At 33.2% G+C, this 23,466-nt stretch overlaps 1 protein-coding gene across 1 annotated transcript in view; it reads right to left on the bottom strand.

Annotated features, from left to right (window-relative positions):
* LRRIQ3 (leucine-rich repeats and IQ motif containing 3) overlaps nucleotides 1-23,466 on the bottom strand; it is a 172,666-nt gene that overhangs the window by 133,208 nt on the left and 15,992 nt on the right. Inside the window, exon 4 of the mRNA XM_011977711.1 lies at nucleotides 541-674. Within this exon, the coding sequence (XP_011833101.1) occupies nucleotides 541-674 (134 nt within the window). The remainder of the gene's footprint in view (nucleotides 1-540; nucleotides 675-23,466) is intronic.

The raw sequence follows: 23,466 nt of genomic DNA on the forward strand, positions 1-23,466 counted from the left end.
CAATACTATAAATTGATGACAAGAGTATCCTATCTTATCTTTGCAAGTACAATGTTAAGAAATTCTAGCAAAAAAAAAAAAAAAAAAAAAAAAAAGGTTTTCTTTTATTTGTAAAGCTTAGCTACTGAAAAGGAATGCAAGGAACAAGAAAAAAGGAAAAGATAACTAAATAAAGGACAATATAGATTGATGTGGTAGCAGATGTCTCAGCAAAATTGTATTTGCATCTAAACAAAATATAAAATCTTCCATATATGTTCCATGTTTTATATTTCTATTGTATCCCATTATATAATCCATGGCTTACATTTGTATTTATATGGTAAATTGAAAAAAAAAATAATATATCAAATGTTGATTATTCTAAATATTATATTACTATAGAGTCTGTGGTATTTTTTTTAAAGTTAGGTTAAACAGACTATACCATTTTGATGATAGAGAATACAAAAATGCAAATTATTGGAGAATTGACTTTTGATCATTTATTTCTTCACCTTCTTATTTCAATATTCAAATGGTAAAGAAAACAAAACATACCTCAAATTTTTTCTAACTAAGAAACCACGTATCCATCTTTGAACAATCAAAACTGGTGAATTATGAGCCAGAATCGCATTAATTTTTGAAGTAATATATTGAATATTATTGATTTCCTCTTCATAGGTTGTTCCCTGTATAAAGAAAATATAATTAATAATTTTTATCTTTCATGAAAGTATTTCCAGAAGATATTTTAAACTTGGTAATCTATTGGTATACATAAACTAATAAACTGTTCACAAGGTCTTATAGGCATTATAGTTAAATTATGGTATCGTTGGATGCTTGTCCCCTCCAAATCTTATGTTGGAATGTAATCCCCAATGGTAGAGATAGGGGTTTGTGGGAGGTATTGGATCATGGGGGCCATTCCCTCCTGAATGGCTTAGTGTCATCCCTTTGATGATGAGTGACTTCTTGCTCATACAGTTCACATGAGATCTGGTTGTGGGACCACTCCTTCTGTCTCCTGCTCCCTCTCTCACCATATGTCTTGTCTGCCTCCCATTCACCTTCCACCATGATTGTAAGCTTCCTGAGGCCCTCACTGGAAGCAGATGCCAGCACCATACTTCCTATATACCCTATAGAACCATGAGCCAAAATAAACCTCTTTTCTTTATAAATTACCTAGCCTCAGGTATTTCTTTATAGCAATGAAACGGATTAATAAAAATAATTAATACATTTCTGTTATTAGAGTAAAAGAACAATAATTAGTAGCATCAAATAATTTCAATTCTCTACACAAAATGTAAGATTCTTGGTGATAACTTTTTCTATCAAAGGTTATTTTCCCAATCTGATATATATGTATAAAACTTTAACCATAATCATTCTGCTCTCTAAATGGTAGTGACATGAACAGGTGTTCAATGAAACTGCAAATACTCTGTCAGTCCCCATAAAGAAAATTGATATACTTTGATTCATAAAATAATTTATACTAGTTAAAAATTTTGTTGTAGCTTAATTAGAATGTTGGACACTTTTATTGGAATGCAGCAAATTATCTTGGAAAATATCCTATATTGCCTATGAGAAAGATCTCCTTTCCTGAAAACTTTTAGATTTGAGATCGTAGGCTCAGTATATTTCATTGACAACTTGACTGGTTAGAAATAAGGTCACTATTTATGTTTTGAATATAAGATAATACATTAAAAATACTGGCAATGCATTGGGAGTTACACCTGATGTAAATGACGAGTTGATGGGTGCAGCACACCAACATGGCACAAGTATACATATGTAACAAACCTGCACGTTATGCACATGTACCCTACAACTTAAAGTATAATAATAATAAATAAATTTAAAAAAAAAATACTGGCAATTGCATTCTTTATGAAGCACCTCTTCTGAAGATTATCAGCCCTATTACACTTAGAACATACACCTTTTCCGCATATACACTCAATAATAAAGTATACAGGAAACCAAAAAAAAAAAAATCACAACACCTTGCGGATTAGTGCTACTTCCGATTTATACTTGCAAACACTCATTGCTAATTAGAAACTTCTTTCCTTGTCTCTGTCTTGATTCCATTCCTAACATTAGCTACTGAAAACCTTTGACACTATTTAATACTCTTCCAGTCCATTCCCTGGAGCTTCCTAAATACTCTGCTTCTTTTTTCACAGAGAACTAGAGTCATCAAGTTTGAACTCCATCAATTAACTCCATTCTTTGTAAATTTAACTATATTCCTATCTTTACTGAGTAGAAGTGCCTTCTACTCAAACTTAAAACAAGAAGTATCACTCTATTTGTTGAAGATTGGCACTCTGTCACTGTCATGAGTCTAACATTTATTTTCTAAGACTCTCCCTCTGCTAACACTATCCATTCACTTATAAATATAACTTTACCTATCCTTAAATCCCAATTCTCAAACCTTTATATCTAACTTTCACGAAGAGCCCAAAATCTAGAAACAGAATTCCACATTTTTTTCTCCCCCTTTCTTTTTTTTTTTTTTCTGTATCTCATTCCACCAGCTTCTATCCCTATCATCCAAGGGCATTTTTTTAGAGTTAACATTGGACATTCCCTCCTTGAAACACTTGCCTTAGATTCTGTACTACACTCCTTTCAGTTTTTCTCTAAAGTTTGTTTGCTTCTACACTTAAAAAAAAAAAAAAAAAAACTATACATACCATGTTTATCACTTCACTGTTACATTGAAAGAACTTTCCCCATGTCACTTTTTAATCTCTACGCATTCTCCAAATGACCACTTCTAAATTCATAGCTTCAACACTCACCTTTGTGCTACAGACTCTCAGATTTCTATCTTTATGCCTGACCTCTCTCCTGAGCTACATAATAATATAGTCAAACTGATATCTAACTAAATACAACTTTCCCAAATATGAATCTTCTTTCCCAACCTGCCTTCTTATATACTCTACCTTAGTAAATGGTACCGCTGGCCACAGTTGCCTAAACCAGAAACCCTGGAACCGTCCTAGGTTCTCTTTTCTTTTATGCTTCCCTGCATGCAAGTGTTACTAGATTCAGTACATTCAACATCCCAAATATCAGTCTTACCTCTCTTTGTCTTCTATTTTCTGCCATTGCTTTTCCCATATCTTTATCATCACTTCCCTAACTCACTAAAATTCTCCTAACTTATATCTTCATTAATTTCTGTTCCCCCACTCCCTCCAAACCATAAAATGCACTATTGCTAGATTGAGCATTCCAAAATGCAAATCTTATCATATGGCATTCTGGATTAATATATTGCATTGGCTTACCACTGAAAGACAAATTATAAATTTCTTGATTTGCCACACAAAGTCCTTCTTGATCTAGTCCCATCCTAGCTCCTTAATCTCTTCTCCATTCATCCTACATAGAATTACCTGATAATCAAACTTAAATGCTTTTTACAAATGCCATCTGTACTTCTTGTATTGCCTTTCTCAATGATTTGTCTCACAATTTTAGTCTTTGGGAGACTCAGTTCCTTCCCCCAAGAAGACTTTCTTGATGTTGATCTGCATTCAGTGTCTTTATACAATATTATCCTGTGTCCTGTGAAATAATTCATTTGTCACACTCAACAATGTTGAGTTTTAGCTGACCCCTGTGTTCTTCGAAAACAGTGAAAGTTAAGAAATCTCCCCAGTCCTTTGTTTCAGGAAATGGCTTACTGAAAAGAAGCACCCTGCTATTTATGACTGACTTGAATAATATTCTTGGATGTCTTTCTTATTTATCTCTAACAAGGCCTGACACAGACCTTCCAAATTTCCATTCTTCCCTTCTTTAACGATTAGCTGAAAGGTTTTGTCCCTACTGATCAATTGGAACAAAATATTTGTTAGCCAAACTTTGGTTAAGATTATTTCCTTCCCCTTGGCCCCTGAACTTTGGCTCACCATCAGCCCGAGCCAGCACACAGTCTCCCTTTAACAACCCCTCCTGAGAATAGGTTTGTCTCAGGGTAAAACAGTCGGTGCTCTAAGGTTAGACCATACCACTTTTCTTTATTCCACTTCACCACATTCACTTATTTCTAGTCTTCTTTATTCCTCCTTATAAATGAGAAACTCTTTTGCCTAACCCTTGAGACTTTTGCAGATCTTATAGTCAGAACATTCTCCATATTGTAATAATCCCACTCTGACTATTGCAATAGTTCCTTTCCCTCAATTGCAAACAGCTTTTTGAATAATGTCTCTATTTATTAATCCTGATGTTTTTAGCTGACAAAGTATACTCTAATGCAATCATTGGTCTATCTTCTCCATATAAGCTCGCCAAATTTAACAACTCTTCATCCTACATATCTGGACTAACTGAGCTATCTTGTCTATAACTGGCATTTGATTATCAATTGACTATTAAAATACTAAGAAATCATCATTGTTGGTCCCCAAGCTTGACTTACCAATGTCAATTAATTTATTCTTGTAGCTCAATTATTTTGCTCAATTATTTTGTGATGTCTGCATGGATACAAAGACATCACACTCTTTTTCTCCCTTTTAAACTTTTCTCAGTCTGTTTTGCTGGTTTATTTTCTTCTGCAAACATTTAAACATTTGATTCAATTTAGATTTTCATTCTTTTTCATCTTTCTTGGCTAATTCTTCTCAAGTGATCACCTTCCTTGCTAGATCTTACTGCCTCACATACCTAGATTATTCACATAGCTGTAATCTCCTGTCAGACATTCTTTCCTAAATTACAGGCATATAAAATAAACTTCCAATTCCATTTACTTACTTTCATGTCAAAACCATAAATAATTATCTCCCTAACTTGAATCAATCCACACTAATATTGTATTATCTGTATAGTCACAAAAACTATTCTTGTCAACCAAGTAATAAACCCATATACCTCTTTCTCTCGCACCCTTTTCCATTCAATAAATCACTAAATTCTATCAAATAGCTCTTCAATCTGTTCCTTATACACTATACCTAAACTATTATAATAGACTCCTAATTCCCCTATATTCAATTTCCCTTCACTCCAAAATTACAGAATACAGGATGATTTTTCTAGAATAAAAATCAGGTCATATAAATGCCTAAAATGTTTCCCCAAGATCTTGCAAGATAAAGTCCTGTCTCCTTAGTATTACATATAACACCCTTTGCTATTTTAATCCCGTTTTTATCTCCAGCATCATTTGACATGCCCAAACATATCCTCTAAACTCCAAGAACACGAAACTACTTGTTGTCACTCGCATGTGCCAAGCTCTATCAATACCTCTGTGCCTTTGCAAATGCTTTCCACTCTGCCTCACAGGCTCTACACTCATGCCAACACCTCTATTTGCCTAGTGATTTCTTACATTCAAAAAATTCATCAGAAATATAAATACTTCTGCATTTTTTCCTGTGATTAGAGAATTGAACTTCAAAGATTTTTAAAGAAAATTTATGTACTTTGCTCACAGAATTTTGCCCAGTACTCAGATTCAGGATGTTTTATCCACTATTTCCTTGATTATTGCTTCTCCTTTATTTGTTTTAATTTTCTCTACCGTAATTCCTTCTTATTCACAAATATCACATGAATGTCTACATTTTTCCTCATAACTTTATATATTTATTCTCAGTTTGGTGAAGCCATTCTGTCAAAGGTCAGCTTTCTCATATTGAATTTTTTATTTAGGTTATCAACTATTTCAGTTATGTGGCTGAGTCTAAGTTCTTTTCTGAAGCTCCTAGCTGTTCTGTCTCACATGAGTCCTGTCATATACCATTTGATATTTATTGTAACCCTGACTGTACTTGAATCTCTCCACGAAACCTATTCTGTAGTAATGGATCCTGTCACTTGGTTCTATCAACACCCTGAAAACATAGAGGGTTTTGCAGAATTTCCTCTAGTTCCTGTGATTTTATAATTTTTTTCAGGAAGAATAGCTTAAAGTCAGGCTGCCTTAGTTTCTTCTTTTGATTCAGTTATGTCTTAGTCCATCTGGGTAGCTATAACAAAATACAGACTGGGTAGCTTATAAACAACAGAAACTTATTTCTATCAGTTCTGGAGGCTGGGAAGTCCAAGATAAAGCTACTACAAGTTTTAGTGTTGGATTAAGGCCCATTTCCTGGTTAATAGATGATACCTTCCCACCATGTCCTCACGTGATGGAAAGGGGACCTATCTCTCTGGGGCCTCTTTACAAAGAACATGAATCCTATTTATGAGGGTTCTACCCTCATGATCTAATCACCTCCAAAAGTCTCCACCTCCAAATACATCACATTGGAGATTAGATTTTTAGCATACAAATTTTGGACTGGCCACATTTAGACCATAGCAGTCTCACCTTCATTGTATCTGACAAAAAGTCTTTGCTATGTCTAAAATTATCCAGAGCTAATATTTTGTAAGAATATTATCTTTTACTAGTTTCTAGTATAGATGTGATTTCCACAAATCTGTATGTTTCTTTGTTAATTACATTTGTGCTCATGATGCCACCTGTGGCTTAGGATTAAAGGGGTTGAGAGTAATAGTGTAAAAGTGCATAAGTGGTGGCATGGGGCTGGGGGTAGAAGTGTTGGAAAAGGAGGAAGAATACAGGAGGGAATTTAGATGATTAGGCCCAAGTAGCCCTGGTCAGAAGCAGTTCTCATCAGTAGAGAACCATTAAGCTCATATTGCAGTTTACATCAGAGTCCTGCTTCTCACTGAGTCATGAAAAATTCCTTCTCATTAAACAGAAAAACAGAATATTCATCAGCTATGGGTAGTATGAGTGTCCCTTCCAGAGAACAAGTAACCTCCACACAATACTTAAGCTTTCTCATGACATAAAACAATGATCTTGAAAAGTGGCAATAAAGACCCTGCAAAATTTTACAAATGCCATAAACCATTTGGTGTCTGAAGATGAAGGAACGCTCTTTCTAAAGCATAATAATAATAACAATGCATTTCCTCCATTAAAGAAGTGATGGCTCTGAAGAAAAACGACATTTGTTTAAATCCTAGTTCTACCACTTGCTAGCTGTGTGTTATAGGGTAAATAACCTATCTGTCTCATGTTTTCATCATTTGTAAAACGGAGATAACAATGGTACAGCTCACTGGGTTGTTGTGAGGTTTCAAGCATGCAAACAATGTTATCTTTCAACAGTTTTATAGCAATACTTAAAATGATATAGTGTTTTTGGGTTTATAAGGGACTTCTACATACATTATTATATTTGATACTTACAAAATTTTATCTAAAGAGAGAAATGTACTAATTAATTTATCCAAACTAATATAATGTAAAATCATGAAATCAAATTAACTATAAAAGATAATCACTACAAATGTCTTCAATCCAATCAAAGGAATTATAGTAAAGGCTTAGCAAAGAACAAAAGACACTTAGGAAAAAAACCTATCAACAATCAATGAAATGATTGGTAGAATAACAGAAATTCTATACTACTTGTCTGAAATGAAACAGGGGCTATTACTAATCCTGGAACAAAGTAGAGTGACACATTCAAAAGAAAATTAAGGACTTTTATAATTATGACTCATACGGATGAGAGTGTGTTGCATGTTGACAGTAAGAGTAGTTTAAAAACTAATTCTAAAACTATCTTCTAGTCACATTGTATAAAATGATGCAAAACAATTTCCCAATTAATTTGACATTCTAAATGCCTATTGTACTTATATAATTTTTATCTTTCCACTTTCCATGTTTTTAGTTCTACTATCTTGTCCATAAAGTTTATCTTTTTCTATTTTATTTGTGAATATTTTCCATAAGAATATTTGATACCATAGAAGTAAAAAGTAGAACAGAAGATACTAGAGACTGGGAAAGGTAGAGGGAAGGAAGAGATAGAAAAAGATTTGTCAAAGGATAGAAAATTACATATAGATAGGAGGAATAGGTTCTACTGTTTATACTACTGCAGAATGACTATAGTTAATAATAATATATTATATAGTTTTAGATAGCCAGAAGGAAGATCGTGAATGTTCCCAACACAAACAAATGATCAATGTTTGAGATGATGAATATGCTGACTATGCTGATTGGATCACTATACACTATATGTTTTGAAATACCATGAATGCCATAAACATGTACAATTATGTCAGTTAATTTTGTTTAAAAATCCAAATTTGGCACACATTTTCTCAGCATATTTGAAAAGTGTAAAACATACCAATCCCATAAGTGTTTATTTCAAATAAAGAAAAATAATATAATTTTTACCTTTTTATTTATTCTTTTAATGCTCAAAAGAAGATATACAAATGGCCAACAAACATATGAAAAAAAATGCTTAACATCACTAACTATCAGGAAAACACAAATCAAAACCACAAGGTGATATCACCTTACTCCTGCAAGAATAGCCATAATAAAAAAAATCAAAAAATAATAGATGCTGGTGTGGATGTGGTGAAAAGGGAACACTTTTACACTATTGGTGAAAATGTAAACTATTACAATCACTATGGAAAACAGTGTAGAGATTATTTAAGTAGCTAAAAGTAGATCTACCATTCGATCCAGCAATCCCACTTCTGGGTATCTACCCAGAGGCAAAGAAGTCTTTATACAAAAAAGATACTTGCACTTGCACACAGATGTTTATAGCAGCACAATTTGGAATTGCAAAAATATGGAACCAGCCCAAATGCCCATCAATCAACGAGAGGATAAAGAAAATGTGGTATACATATACCATGGAATACAACTCAGCCATAAAAAGGAATGAAATAATGGCATTTGCAGCAACCTGGATAAAATTGGAGCCCATTATTCTAAGTGAAGTAACTCAGGAATGGAAAACCAAATATTGTATGTTCTCACTCACAGTGGGAGCTAAACTGTGAGGACTCAAAGGCATAAGAAGGTGATAGGTTGATAGGTGCAGCAACCCACCGTGGCACATATTTAACTATGTAACAAACCTGCACATGTACCCCAGAACTTAAATAAAAATAAAAATTAAAAAATACAACACTCTAAACTTCCACATACATTTTTTTAAAAAAATGATACAATGGACTTTGGGGACTTGGGGAAAGGGGTGGGAGGAGGTGAGGGATAAAAGACTGCACATTGGGTATAGTGTACATTGCTGTGGTGATGGGATCACCAAAATCTCAGAAATTGCCACTAAAGAACTTATTCATGTAACCAAACATCACCTGTTCCACAAAAACCTATTGAAATGATAAAATATACAAAAAACCACTGAATTATACAATTAAAAACATAAAAAAACACACACACACGAAAGACTTCTTCCTTGACTAATGGATTTATTAGAAATGTGTAATAGTTTCCAAGTATTTGGAGATTTTCCTCTTATCTTTCTGTTATCAGATAGCACACCCTGTATGATTTAAATTCTATTAAATTTATTGATATTTGTTTTAGGAATAGTTGTTGATATTTGATTTAAGGCTATAGTCTATACAGAATTTCATGGACATTTGAAATAATGTATATTTGGCTGTTGTTGGGTGGTGTTATATAAATGTCAATTACATACTATCGGTTAATAGGATGCTCAGATTTTCTATATATATCCTAATTTTATGTATAGTTGTTCTATCTAATTTCCTGTCTAGTTTATACAGAGAAGTATTGACATCTCCAACTATATTTGTAGATTTGTCTATTTCTCATTTCAGTTTTCTGTCCATATATTTTGTTGCTTTATTGTTTAATGCATCCCCATTTAGAATGGCTATGCCTTATTAGTGGATTGAATCTTTTATCATTATATAGTATCTCTCTCCACCTCTGATAATTCTCTGTGTGCTGAAATTTCCTTTATCAGATATTCAGACAGCTACTCAATCCTACTTTTCTTTAACTAATTTTTGTATGATATGTATTTTTCCATCATTTTATTTTCAATCTGCCTGTAACATTCAATTTGAAATTAGTTTCTTGTTAACAGCACATAGCTGAATAATGTTTTGAAGCCCAATTTGCCAGTCTCTTTCTTATACCTTGCATAATTAGATCATTTACTGTAAATTTTAATGTAATAATAGACAGGTTAATGCTTAAGACTACCATTTTATTGTTTGTTTTCTGTTAGATTCCTCTGTTTTATTCTTTCATTGTTTTCTTCTCTTGATCTCCTACGGGTTGCTTAAACATTTTTGTAATTACATTTAGATTTATCTATAGTGAGGCTTTTTTTCCCTAGCCTTCCAGATATATAATTTGTATACACAAAAAGCCTAAACATAATTAATGGGAGTATGGACATATGTATTACTTATGTTACTATGTCCATAATCAAGGTAATAAACATATCCATCACCTCTAAAAGTTCTTTTGGTTCTCTTGTGTCACTTTTATTTTCCTTTGTTTGTTTGTGGTAAGAACACTTAACATGAGATCTACTCACTTAATAAACTTTTAAGTTTACAATACACATTGCAAGCTTTAGGCTCTATGTTGTACCACAATTTGCAGGAACTCATCAATTTGCAGGATGAGTATCTTGTATAACTGAGTATTTGTAAATCTTGAACAATACCTCCATGGTGTCCTCTCTATCCCCTGGTAAACATGATTTGATTATCTACTACTGTAAATTTGACTATGTTAGATGCTTCACATAGGAGAAATCATCCAGTATTTGTCCTTCCATGACTGACTTGTTTCACATTGCATAGTATCTTTCAGGTCCATCCATGGTGTCACAAATGGTAGGATTTCCTTCTTTTTTTAAGGCTAAACAATAATCAATTGAATATGTACACAGTTTCTTTCTGTATTCGTCTCTCCATGAACATGCAGGTTGTTTCTGTCTCTTGGCCATTATGAATAATGTTACAATGAACGTAGAATACTGTTCAAGATCCTGATTTTAATTTTTTTTTTTTTAGAGAGACCCAGAAGTAGGAATTCTGGATCATATGACAGTTCTATTTGTACTTTGTTGAGAAACCTCCATAATGTTTTCATAATAGCTGTGCCATTTTACATTGCCACCAACAGTGTACGAAGGTTTCAATTTCTCCAACTCTTTCTTTTTAAGTGATAGGGTCTTGCTCTGTCACCCAGGCTGGTGCACCACTGGCACAATTGTAGCTCACTGCAGCCTTAAACTCCTGGACTCAAGCAATCCTCTCACCTTTAGCCTCCCAGATAGAGACTATAAGTGCACACCACCACACCTGATTAATTTCTTAATTTTTTGTAAAGACAGGGTCTTGTTATGTTGTCCAGGTTGGTCTTGAACTCCTGACCTCAAGTAATCCTTCTGCCTTAGCTTCCCAAAATACTGGAATTACAGGCTGCTTTGTTGTGTTTTAATAATAGTCATCCTAGGAAGTATGGGGTAGCATCTCCTCATTCATTGATTTTCATTTCTCAGATGATTAGTAATCTTTTCATATATCTTTTTATGTATTCATTTTTATGTATTCTTTGGAGAAATGTCTATTCAAGTCTGTTAACCGTTCTTTATTTGGGTTATTTTTTGTTTGTTTGTCTTTGCTATTAAGGTATAAGGGTTCTTTATATAATTTAGAAATTTACCTCTCATTAAATAAATGATTTGCCAATATTTTCTCCTAGTCTATAGGTTGCCATTTCACTCTGTTGATTGTTTTCCTTGCTGTGTAGCCCCTTTTTATTTTGATGTAGTCTTACTTGACTGTTTTTGCTATTGTTGATTGTGTTTTTAGTGGGATATTGGAGAAACCATTGCCAAGACTGATGTCAAGAAGGTTTTTCCCTGTTTCCTTCTAGAAGTTTTATAGATTCAGATCTTACCTTTAAGATTTTAATTCCTTTTGAGTATAGTATAAGACAAAGGTCCAATTTCATTCTTTTTGATATGGATATCCAGTTTTCTTAGTATCACCTATTGAAGATAATATCTTTTCTCTATTGTGTATTCTTGGCACCCTTGCTGAAAATTAGTTGAACATATATCCATGGGTTTATTTCTAGGCTCTGTATTCTGTTCTATTGTTCTATATGTCTATTTGTATGCCAGTACCACACTGTTTTAATCACTGCAGATTTGTAACATATTTTGAAACCAGTAAGTGTGATGCCTCCAGTTTTATTTGGTTTTTGTTTGTGTTTGTTTGTTTTGCTTAAGATTGTTTTGGCTATTCAGCATCTTTTGCAGTGCCTTGTTAATTTTAGGATTTTTTTTCCATTTCTGTAAAAAATTACTTAGTTACTTTGATAGGAATTGATCAAATCTATACATTGCTTTGGGTAGGACAGACATTTTAACAATACTAATTTTTTCAGTCCATGAACCCAGGATATCTTCCAATTTATTTATGTCTACTTTAGTTTTTCTATTAGTGTTTTATAGTTTTCAGTGAACAAGTTTTCACCTCCTTGGATAGGTTTATTCCTACGTATTTGATTCTTTCTGGTGCTATTTTAAATGGGATTGCTTTCTTAATTTCCTTTTCAGATTGTTTATTATTAACGTATAAAAATGTAACTGAGTTATGTATGTTAATTTTGAATCCTGTAACTTTACTAAATTCATTTATTACTTCTAACAGTATTCTTGTAGCATGTTTTAAGGTTTTCAACATATGAGACCATGCCACCTGCAAGTAGAGATAATTTTACTTCTTCCATCCTAACTTGCATGGCATTTATTTATTTATTTAGTCCAATTGCTTTGGCTTGGATTTCCAACACTACGTTGAATAGAGGCATCCTTACCTTGTTCCATATCTTAGAGAAAAAAACTTAAAAGTTTTTCACTGTCGAGTATGATGTTAACTGTGGGGTTTTTATATATAGTCCTTATATTGCATTAAGGGAAACTCTTTCTATACATAATTGTCGACAGCTTTTTTAAACATAAAAGGTGTTGAATTTTTGTCAAATGTGTTTCTGCATCTATGGAGATAATTGTGTGATTTTTATTATTCATTCTGTTAATGTGGTGTATCACATTGATTGAAATGTATAGGTTGAACCATCCATGACTCCCAGAGATAAACCTCTCTCAGTCATAGTGTGTGATCCTTTTAATGTGCTGTTTGGATTCGGTTTGCTAATACTTTGGTGAAAATTGCAGTATCCATGTTCATCACAGATATTGACCTGTCATTTTCTTGTGTTGTTTTTCCCTGGCTTTGGTAGCAGTGTAATGCTGGACTTCTGAGTTTAAAAGTGTTTGCTCTTCTTTTTTGGGGGTAAAATTTAAAAATAATTGGTATTAATGCTTTAAAATTCATATATAAAGCCATCTGACCCTGGGCTTTTCTCATTAGGGAGGAATTTGAATACTTAATCAACCTCCTTATTTGTTACAGGTATGTTCAACCATTCTACTTTTTCTCGATTTGTTCTTGGGAGGTTGTATGTTTCTGGGAATTTATTTATTTCTTCTAAGTTGAGCACTTTGTTGGAGTATGTTTTCAATGAGTCTCAAAACTTTTTTTTATATCTGTGGCATTAATCGTAATGTCTCTTCTTTCATTTCTGATTTAAGTCTTATTTTTTTCTGTGTTATTATTGCTGAGTTTTTCTATCTTGTTTGTCTTTTTAAAAAAATAATTGAGTTCTGTTGATTTTTTTTTTCTATTCTGTATTTCATTTATCTCTGCCCTGATCTTTATTTATTTACTTCTGCCACTTTTAGGTTTAGTTTGTTAATTTTCTAGTTCCTTCAGGTGTACAGTTGATTGAGATAGTTTTTTCTTGTTAAAAATAGATTTCACTATTAAACTTTCCTTATCATACTGCTTTTACTTTATCCTGTACGTTTTGGTAGGTTGTGTTTTCACAAATTTTAGTAAGTTCATTTTCACTTGTATCAGTGTTTTATAATTTGTTTTGATTTCTCTTTTGACTCAATGGTTGTTTAATTTCCTTGCATTTGTGAATTTTACCAATTTCCTTTTGTTAACGATATCTAGTTTTATTCCATTGTGCTTAGAAGATATTCTTGGAATAAATTCAATCATTTTAAATTTCTTAATACTTACATGTGACCATGTCATCTATTCTAAAGAATGTTCTGTGTGTGCTTGATAAGAATGTATATTATATTACTGTTGGATGCTGTCTACATGTCTGTTAGGTATATTTGGTCTCCAGCATCATTCCAGTCTGCTGTTCCCTATCAATTTACTTTCTGGATGATCTAGCAATTATTGAAAGTGGGGTATTGAAGTCTTGTATTATTGTGTTTCTGTTTTCTCCTAATAACTGCTAATGTTGCTTCATATATTACATAATTTGATGTTGAGTGCAAATATATTTATACTTGTTATAGCTTCTTGTTGGATTAACCCTTTTATCATTATGTGATGACCTCCTTTGACTTTTGTAAGTTTTTAATTAAAGCCTACTTTTTAAATAAATATAGTCACTCCAGGTATCCTCTGGTTATGATTTGCAAGAAATATGTTCTTCCACTTCTTTACCTTCACCAATATGTGAGCATTTACATCCAAGGAAAGTCTCTTGCAAATAGCATATAGTTGGGTCTTGGTGTTTTACAAATCCATTCAATCCCTCCTTATCTTTTAACTGGTGAGTTTAACCCATTTACACTTAAAATAATTATTAATAAGGCTAATGATTACCAATTTATTGTTTTCTGTTTTGTAGTTCTCTTGTTCTTTCTTCTCTTGCTGTCTTTCTTTGTAGTCTGATAATTTTTATACTGTTATGCTTTGATGCTATTTTATCTTTTGTGTATCTATTATAGGTTTTATTTTTCTTATTATCATTAGATTTGTATCAAACCTCTTAATAAAGCCTATTTTAAGCTGATATAAATTAATGTCAAACACATGTATATTTCTGCACTCTTACTGATCCCTCCCATGTTTTGTCATTGATATCATAGCTTTCATATTATATATTCAGTAACAAATTTTGTTTAGACATGTTTTGTTTCAATTCAAAAAATAAATAATAAAAAAATAATAATTTCTGTTTCAATTCAAAAAACTTCCTTTAGCACTTCTTGTAAGGTAGGCCTAATGGTGATGAACTCCTTCACTTTTTGTTTATCTGTAAATGTCTTTATCTCTCTTTTATTTTTTGAATAAGCATTTTGCTAGGCAGAGTATTTTTGGCTGGTGTCAGGTTTTGTTTTTTGTTGTTGCTGTTGTTGTTGTTTATTTAGTACTCTGAATATACCATCTCATTTTCTTCCAGCCCACAAGGTTTCTGATGTGTCCTGATATAAATTTCTTTCATTTCTATCTATGTGCAGATTTTTGGGCTTCCTAAATATAGGCATCTATTTCCTTTTCCAGATTTGTGAAGTTTTCAGTCATTATTTTATAAACTTTCTTCCTTCTTTTCTGTCTGTCTCTCTTAACTTTGTAAAATATCCATAATGCAGTATATTGTTTTACTTGATGGTGTTTCATTGGTCCCATAGAGTTTCTTCACACTTTTTCATTTTCTTTTCTTTTCATCTCTCTGACTGGACACTTTCAAATGATCTATCTTTAATTTCACTAATTCTTTCTTCTGCTTGACTGAGTCTACTGTTGAAACTTTCTATTGAATTTTTCAGTTAATTCATTATAACACTGAACTCTAAAATTCCTTTCCCCCTCTCCTTCCTTCCTTCCTTCCTTCTTTCCTTCCTTCCTTCCTGTTTTGTTTTTGACAGGAGTTTCACTCTTGTTGCCCAGGCTGCCCTGCGATGGCACAATCTCAGCTCACTGCAACCTCTGACTCCCAGGTTCAAGCAATTCTCCTACCTCAGCCTCCCAAGTAGCTGGAATTACAGGCACCTGCCATCACAGCTGGCTATATTTTTGCTGTTGTATTTTTAGTAGAGACAGAGTTCTGCCATGTTGACCAGGCTGGTCTTCAACTTCCGACCTCAGGTGATCCACCTGTCTCAGCCTCTGAAAGTGCTGGGATTACAGGCATGAGCCACCGCACCCAGCCTACAATTTCATTTTGGTTAATGTTTTCTATTTCTTGTTGGTTAATGGTTTCTATTTCTTTAACATCTCATTTTTATGTATTGGTTTTCTGATTTCATTTAGTTATTTGTCAATGTTCTTTTGTAGTTCACTAAGATTCTTTAAGAATATTATTTTGAATTCTTTGTCAGGCAGTTTGCAGATTTCCATTTCTTTAGGTTTGGTTGCTAGAGAGAGCTTTACTAGTTTCCTTTAGCTTCCTTTTATGGCATAATGTTTCCCTTATTCTTCATTGTCCTTATATACTTATGTTGGTGTTTGTGCATTTGAAGAAGCAGTTATATCTAAAACAATCTTCTCATCTTCATAGGCTGGCTTTAGGGATTAAAGGTCTTCACCAGTCAGTGCACCCTGGGATTCTGGGGCTCTGGCTGGTGTCTCTGGTTGGTGAAGCCTGCTGACTAGTGTCTACTGGCTCTTAAGTCAGATGAGGCCGATGGGGTCCAAGGTCAGGTGAGGCCAGCTGTCAGGTCTCTCTGGTCTGCTGGGGCCAACTGGAAGAAGATGTTGTTAGGTGAAGATACTGACAGGTCTACAGTCAGTCAAGGCCAATGGTAGGGGGTATGGGGCTACTGCCAATATCTGTGTTTGCCCACCACTAAGAGCTCTGCCCTCCCCCTTTTTTGTTGTTGTTCCTAGTTGTCCCCTGATGATTTAGCTGTGCTAATTCTCCCACATTCTGACTGAGGCAAGATAGAAGTGTACCTCTCAAGCAACACCCTGAAATGCTGAGGAAAATGAATATTCATCTCAGACTCTCCTTCCCCCACTGGAGAAATGGGAGGCCAGAAAGGTCCTTCTCACTGTGATGCTCTGCTAGCTTGGAGAAAGGGTGAAACATGTGAAGTAAAACTGTTCCTTTTATCCTTTTAACATTCTTCCCCAGATTCTGCACTCTACTGGGTGCTGTAACCTCTCCCCTGGGTTCTGGAATTCTCACAAAACCATTATTATCCATGAATAGTTACTAAATTGGTGCTTCTGTGGGAAGGCTAGAACTGGGAATCTCCTATTCTTCCATCTTGCTGACATCACTCCTCTCCATATATTGTTTTTGTATATCTCTTTGTAGAGCTTTCTTAGTAGATGCTTTAAATATACATACCACAGTCAGCTAATGTCACAACCATCTAATATTACCAATTTACCACATCAGATGAAGTATGGAAACTTTATCCATCTTAACATCCCTTTACACTCCTGTTTATAATTTCTTAAGTATACATTCTATATATATTTGGAACAACATGAGACAGTGTTATTTTTTGCTCACACAGTATTTAGAATACTCAAGAGAAAGAAAGTGTATTTCATTTACCCATATTTTTGCTTACCATGTTCTTTCTTCCTTCCTGATATTCCACAGCCTTCTTTTATCATTTTCTTTCTATAGAGAGTGCTTCCTTTAGCTATTATTTTAGGGGAGGTATGCTGGTAATAGGTTCTCTTAGTTTTCCTCTACCTGAATATATATTAATTCCTTCTTCATTCCTGTGGAATATTTTCATTTCCATAGAATTATGATTTGATAGTGTTATTTTCTGAGCTTGAAAAATATTTTGCCACTTGCTTATATTCTTTACGGTTTTTGGTGCAAAATTTTCTGTCATTCTCATTGTTTTTCACCTATAGGTAAAGTGGTTGTTTTTCTTCTTTGTTTTCCCGATTTTTTTCCTTTGTCATCAGTTTTAAGAAGTATAATTAAGATTTTTTTGGCATTGGATTTCTTTGGGCTGATTTGGGGTTTTCTCAATTTCTTAAATCTGCAGATTTATGTATATTGCAACATTTGGGAAGTTTTCAGCCATTATTTCTTAATCAAGCACCTTTTCAGCACTGCACTGTTTTCTCTTGAGACTCTGATGACATGAAAGTTATATCTTTTATAATAATTCCATGGACACCTGAAGCTATGTTGATTTTTCAGTATATTTTTTTCTGTTGTTTATATTGTAGGGGTTATAGCTCCTGTGTAGTCTTAATTGGCACAGCTTTAGGGGTAGTCTTGTTATCACCAGGCAATTGTAAAAGTCTTGATCTCCATTAGTTCTCCTCTGACACCACCTCAGCAAGAAGGGGCAGGAAAGCTGCACTACAATGGGATAGTAAGGGCTTATAACTGGCCAACAGAAATGAAATTCCTGGTTCCTTACTTGGCCTCCTTTGACACCACCCTACAGGGTGTTGGGTTGCTTCACTTGAGTCTCAAAAAGGGAGAGGTCTAAACTCCCCACCCAGACTTTGCTGCATGGGCGAATGTGACTATCACAGATTTTTCTGTACTTTGACTGCAGTAGAGTGGTTATATTCTAAAAGTTATCAGTCTTGCTAGGTTGACCCTTTCCTGTTCATTTAGATAGAGAGCACAAGCTTCCGTTACTTTTTTCCTAATTTTTTTCTGTTTGTTTGCACCCTTTGTCCCTTCTGTGTTGCTGGATTTTTCAGCTTCAGGTTTTGGATATATGAAGGTATAGGGGTTCTTTCAGCTGCTAAGTATGTCTATGCAGTCTGGCACTGGGGAATGACTGGCCTAACCTCTCAGCCTACATCTTTCTCCTGTGCTGGATGCTGCCTGCCCTCAAAACATCAGACTCCCAAGTTCTTCAGTTTTGAGACTCAGACAGGTTGTCCTTACTCCTCAACCTTGCAGACAGCTTATTGTGGGACCTTGTGATCATGTAAGTGAATACTTAATAAACTCCTCTTTATATATATCTATCTATCCTATTAGTTATGTCCCTCTGGGGAACTGTGACTTATAGCGAAGAAGAAAAACAAACCAGCAAAATGAAGAACTTACCACTGTGTCATTCCTTGGGTTTCAATTGTTCTATCCAGTCTGCCTCTTCTCTTTACCTTTTATTCTATTGATGTTTGTTTTCTGTATAATTTTTAAGATATTAATATGTTTATTACATATAATATCTTAAGGAATTATATGTTTTACATTATATGTTTTAAGGAACATATATTTTAATGTTTTAGGGAATTAATATGTTTATTACAGATTATATAATTTATTACATAATACACAGTAATTACTACGTATATAATGTCAAGGATATTTAATTGTACTTAGAGGAATATCTACTCCATCTTCTTGATATTGTGGAAGCCCTATGTGCTTATTTTTCCACACACAATTTGTTGACATAAAAATGATATGTTTTCTTTCTACTACAATATTTTCTATTGATTTATTCTTATATTTATCAAAGTATTTATGTTTTTACATAATACTATTGTGCACATTAATGGTCAGAACTAAAATATCATTATTTTGGCTGTTACTTTTTCTATCAATGAAAGAGTTCCTGTCTATGACATTTAACCCTTTATACACTGAATTCTACATTGTTTGAAACTAATGTAAAGTTCTTTGCTTTGTTCTACTTAATATATATTTGCTTAGCATTTTATATTGATCTGTTCATCGTTACTTTCGTTTCTGGAATCAATCTTGCCAATAAACAACTTCATTTTGGCTTTTACATTCATTTATAATACATTTACAATTTACTTACATTTACATTCAGGTCACATCCATAAATTTAAACATGTAATTTTTTATAAGGCATAATCTTACTTTTGACACTTTTATGGTTTTTTTCATACAGACTGTATAATTGTATATTCTTTTTTTATCTTTCATTTTTTTTGAAAGCAAAAAACGTTAAATTTTACAAAAATTATTTAATCTATATTACTCTATTGAGTGAATTATAAATTTACTTTTAAATCATTTTTGGTAATTATACATACCATTTTTATATTTTGTTTGACATTTACATTAAAAGAACAAATGGATGCTAAATGCTCAAGCTAGAAATCTCTACCTTAAAGTATCAATCTTGTATTGCATTATCAATTTGTTTTTCTCTGTGTGACAGAAATATTAGCTGCCTTACAAGAATCTTTCTTTCTTTCTTTTTATTAATAGAATATTGATTTTGTTTAGGAAGTAAATGTGTCCACTTAAAATACTCATCATACCAGATTCCATTCTATCTAGTGGTAGTCATGTGAGGCAGTTCCAGTGGTAGAAGTCTATCAAGTAAGACATTTGCAGGAGCTATTATTTCCTAATATAAAATGAACAGACTTCACTGGCACGTGATTTTTGTTCTCACCAATCCTTTTTTCTGACCTAAGCACATGCTTGGATGTGAAGAAGTTCATTGCCTATGAGAGGTAGGTGGTCTGTCCACTTGCTAAAGGTGGAAGAGCAGGAAGCTAGAATAAACTTGGTCCTTCATGATTTCTTTGAGCAACTACAAGGAAGGACTTCCTATATCCTAATTTTCTGTAACATGATGAAAATAAAATCCTTATTTAGAAGGATTTCTATTAGATGTAAACAAAATGCAATACTGGCTGATAGCACTGGTTTCTTGCCCAGATCACTCTGATCTTTAAAAAGTTACACATATAAAACAATCAAAATATAGATATATATCCTTCCATGATATGATTTTAGATAACTAAGCGCTTCAAATTTGTAAAGTTACTTTTATTTCATATAGCAAAAAAGAATCCATGCTTCCTCCTTTTTTTCTGACTCAAAAAATAAAGGTTAGAAATCATTTTATGTCACAATTAAGGATAAAATCCTTCTGGATTTTGTGTGTGTGTGTGTGTGTTATAAGGCACAAGCTTTAATTACACTACTAGATTTGTCTCTTTTCAAATGGGCATATGCTTCTTTAATTTCTACATTCAAGCTCTCCTTAAGAACACCAATTAAATAAAATAATTGTGTGAACTCTTACAAGGCTCATTATTTTTGTTTTCATAATATTCTTATACTCGTTAATAAGTCCAATGAAATGTTCTAAAACATATATTTCAAGCATTACTAAGTAATTATCCCCATAGGTTTACATTTATTCCTTCTCAAGAATTATTTTTTTGCTGTAAATTAAATAAAATATAAAACATTTCAATGATCAAAAAACAATCAAAAGAACCTTGCTTAGTGGAAGTAACAAACACAAATTTATAGATAGCCTCAAAAATTGTTATTCAGAAAGATTTCTTTAAATCTCCACAACTCACAAAAATCACGTCAGCATTTGGTATGCCTATATCTCTTTATGTCTTACTCCATTTGTGTTGCCGTCCTTTCGTACTTCTTCACAATGATTTTCTCCCATTATTTCTTCATTTATGACATTTTCAATCTCTTTCTCTTTCTAATCAAAACTTACTTATCTTCAGTTTCTAAATATGGTAAGTTATATATTTGGTACATTAAAGTGAGGTAAGTACCACTTCACTTTAATAAATCTTTCATAAATTCTATTTCCTATAGCTAAAGCTTTATCTTTCTTCTGTCCAAAACATTCTCAGTAAAGGTTCTATATTTGGCAATTACATATAACCCATTACAATTTCATATCCAACAACTGCAAGCTATTGAAATTCCAAAGATGCGACATCCTCTTTATCATCAAAAATTCTTCCAATGCGTTTTTTTTTTTTCAATTTAACTTTTTTTCCTCTTCCCTGCTGAGATCGATTATCCTTTATCTTCATTGGTTACACTGCTTTCTACCCACAAAATGAGACTGTGCCCCAAGGTTATAACATTAGTTTTCAGCCTTTACTGATCCCTGTATTTACCTGAGAGAACTAGGCTTTAACCGTGACCCCAAGCAAACACTCCCGAATTTACACTCAAAGTCCAGAACACTATTTCTGAATTTTTGTTTTTCATATCCAATGTCTAGTTAATATTTCTTCTTTAATATCCTGCTTTCACATAAGTATCACCAAACTTACCTTTTACCAAAACTCTTTAAGTGCTGCCATTTCTGATAAATAAGTTTTTTTGTGTCCCAGTTATCCAGCTTCAAAATAGTGGAGTATTTCCACACTTATTCTTCCCCAATTCCCACATTCAATCAGTGTGAAAAGTACACTCAAATCTCTGTACTGTCTGTCATTTGTGATGCAATGTTGACTGCAGACTTGCTGAAATCCCAGCTCATGACTCATTTTCTGTCCAATATTGAGTAAGTTCCTACCTCACTATGCTTCATTTTCTCCTGTAAAAGAATGCTTTTCCACATCCAAGGAAACGATGAGGAATAAACAAAAAGGCCTTCCCTGTCCACTCTACCTAATGTAGCCCAAATCTCTACCCCTTTCAGTCTGTGTTAATGTCTTACTTTCTTTTCTTTAGCAATTAACACTAGCTGACATTCTATAGTTGTTTTATTCTTGTTTCCAGATTCGTCTAGTCTCTGTGCCTTTTCCTTAGACTTAAAGAGGATAATAATTTTGTCAGTATTATTTACCACTGAATCTCCAAGTCCCAGACAGTCCTTTTCATAGTTACTCAGAAAGAATGAATAAATAAAATATATAAAGTACCTACCACAATGGCATTCACTGAATATGTGTCTGTCTTCTCCACTGTGTTCTTTCTTCTTTATTACTGGTATCCGCCTATATCAATCCTAATCACATCATTTTGAAACTATAGTAATTGATTCCCCTGCCCTCATTTGTTTTCTATCCTCCATTAATCTGCTAGCAAAATGTTGGGTTGATTACCTTCTTAAAACCTTGTCAATACCATTTATTCATAGAGCACTTACTATGAGGGACCTACTCTAATTTTCCTACCTCTAATAATTTCAATTAATCTTCATTATATTCATCAAGTCTAAGCTCTTTAGTAGGTCGTCCAAGATCTTTCTCAATGCCCACTGCCCAACTTTCCATTACTTCCTTAAATGAATCTCAGTCACTTTGATTATCCTTAAAAGGCTCATGTGTGTTGCCACCTTTGATTATGCCATACTACACAACTGAAGTACCAAAGTGAAATTCTTTATTTAGGGCCCAGGTTAAGATATCAGACTTAAATAGTACCGTGTTTTTTATATTTTTAAATATTACTACAAAATTATTACCAAAATCCTAAATTTTTAAAACTATTACAAAATCACTAATATACCTCTAATAAAAAAATTTATATGCAGTAATAAAATTCTTCCAACTTTGTAATTTTCAGCTTTTCCATGCATAATCACTGTTCAATGTTTATATACTCTTTTAGATATACTCACTGTTCAAAATGATGTTCTATTCTTCCTCAAATTTTCTACACACATACATGTGACTTCACATATCTTTAGAACATATTATAAACACCTCCTGCAACTTAGATTGTTACTATATCTTGTACCAATTTAACCCCCTCTTTTGAACACTTAAATGATTTGTTCTAATACTCATTCATGTGTCACAAAGAATGTTTCCTTATGTTTTTGTAAATCCACTTGAGTAGTATGTAACCATTAACTAGGCATCAACTTTTCACAATCACTTCTTCTAACATTTTATAAACCAACAGATAATGATGGTTTGATCTTGTTAAATAATCAAATTAATTGTGTAAGAATTAAATATTTTATCTTCCTCTAATAATCATCTAAGTTGTCCTTTAAGGCCCTCAAAAAACATTAAGTATTTCCCAATGGAGTCTTTCATATACCA

Source organism: Mandrillus leucophaeus, unplaced genomic scaffold (assembly GCF_000951045.1).
Source record: "Mandrillus leucophaeus isolate KB7577 unplaced genomic scaffold, Mleu.le_1.0 Scaffold103, whole genome shotgun sequence".
Lineage (NCBI taxonomy): Eukaryota > Metazoa > Chordata > Mammalia > Primates > Cercopithecidae > Mandrillus > Mandrillus leucophaeus.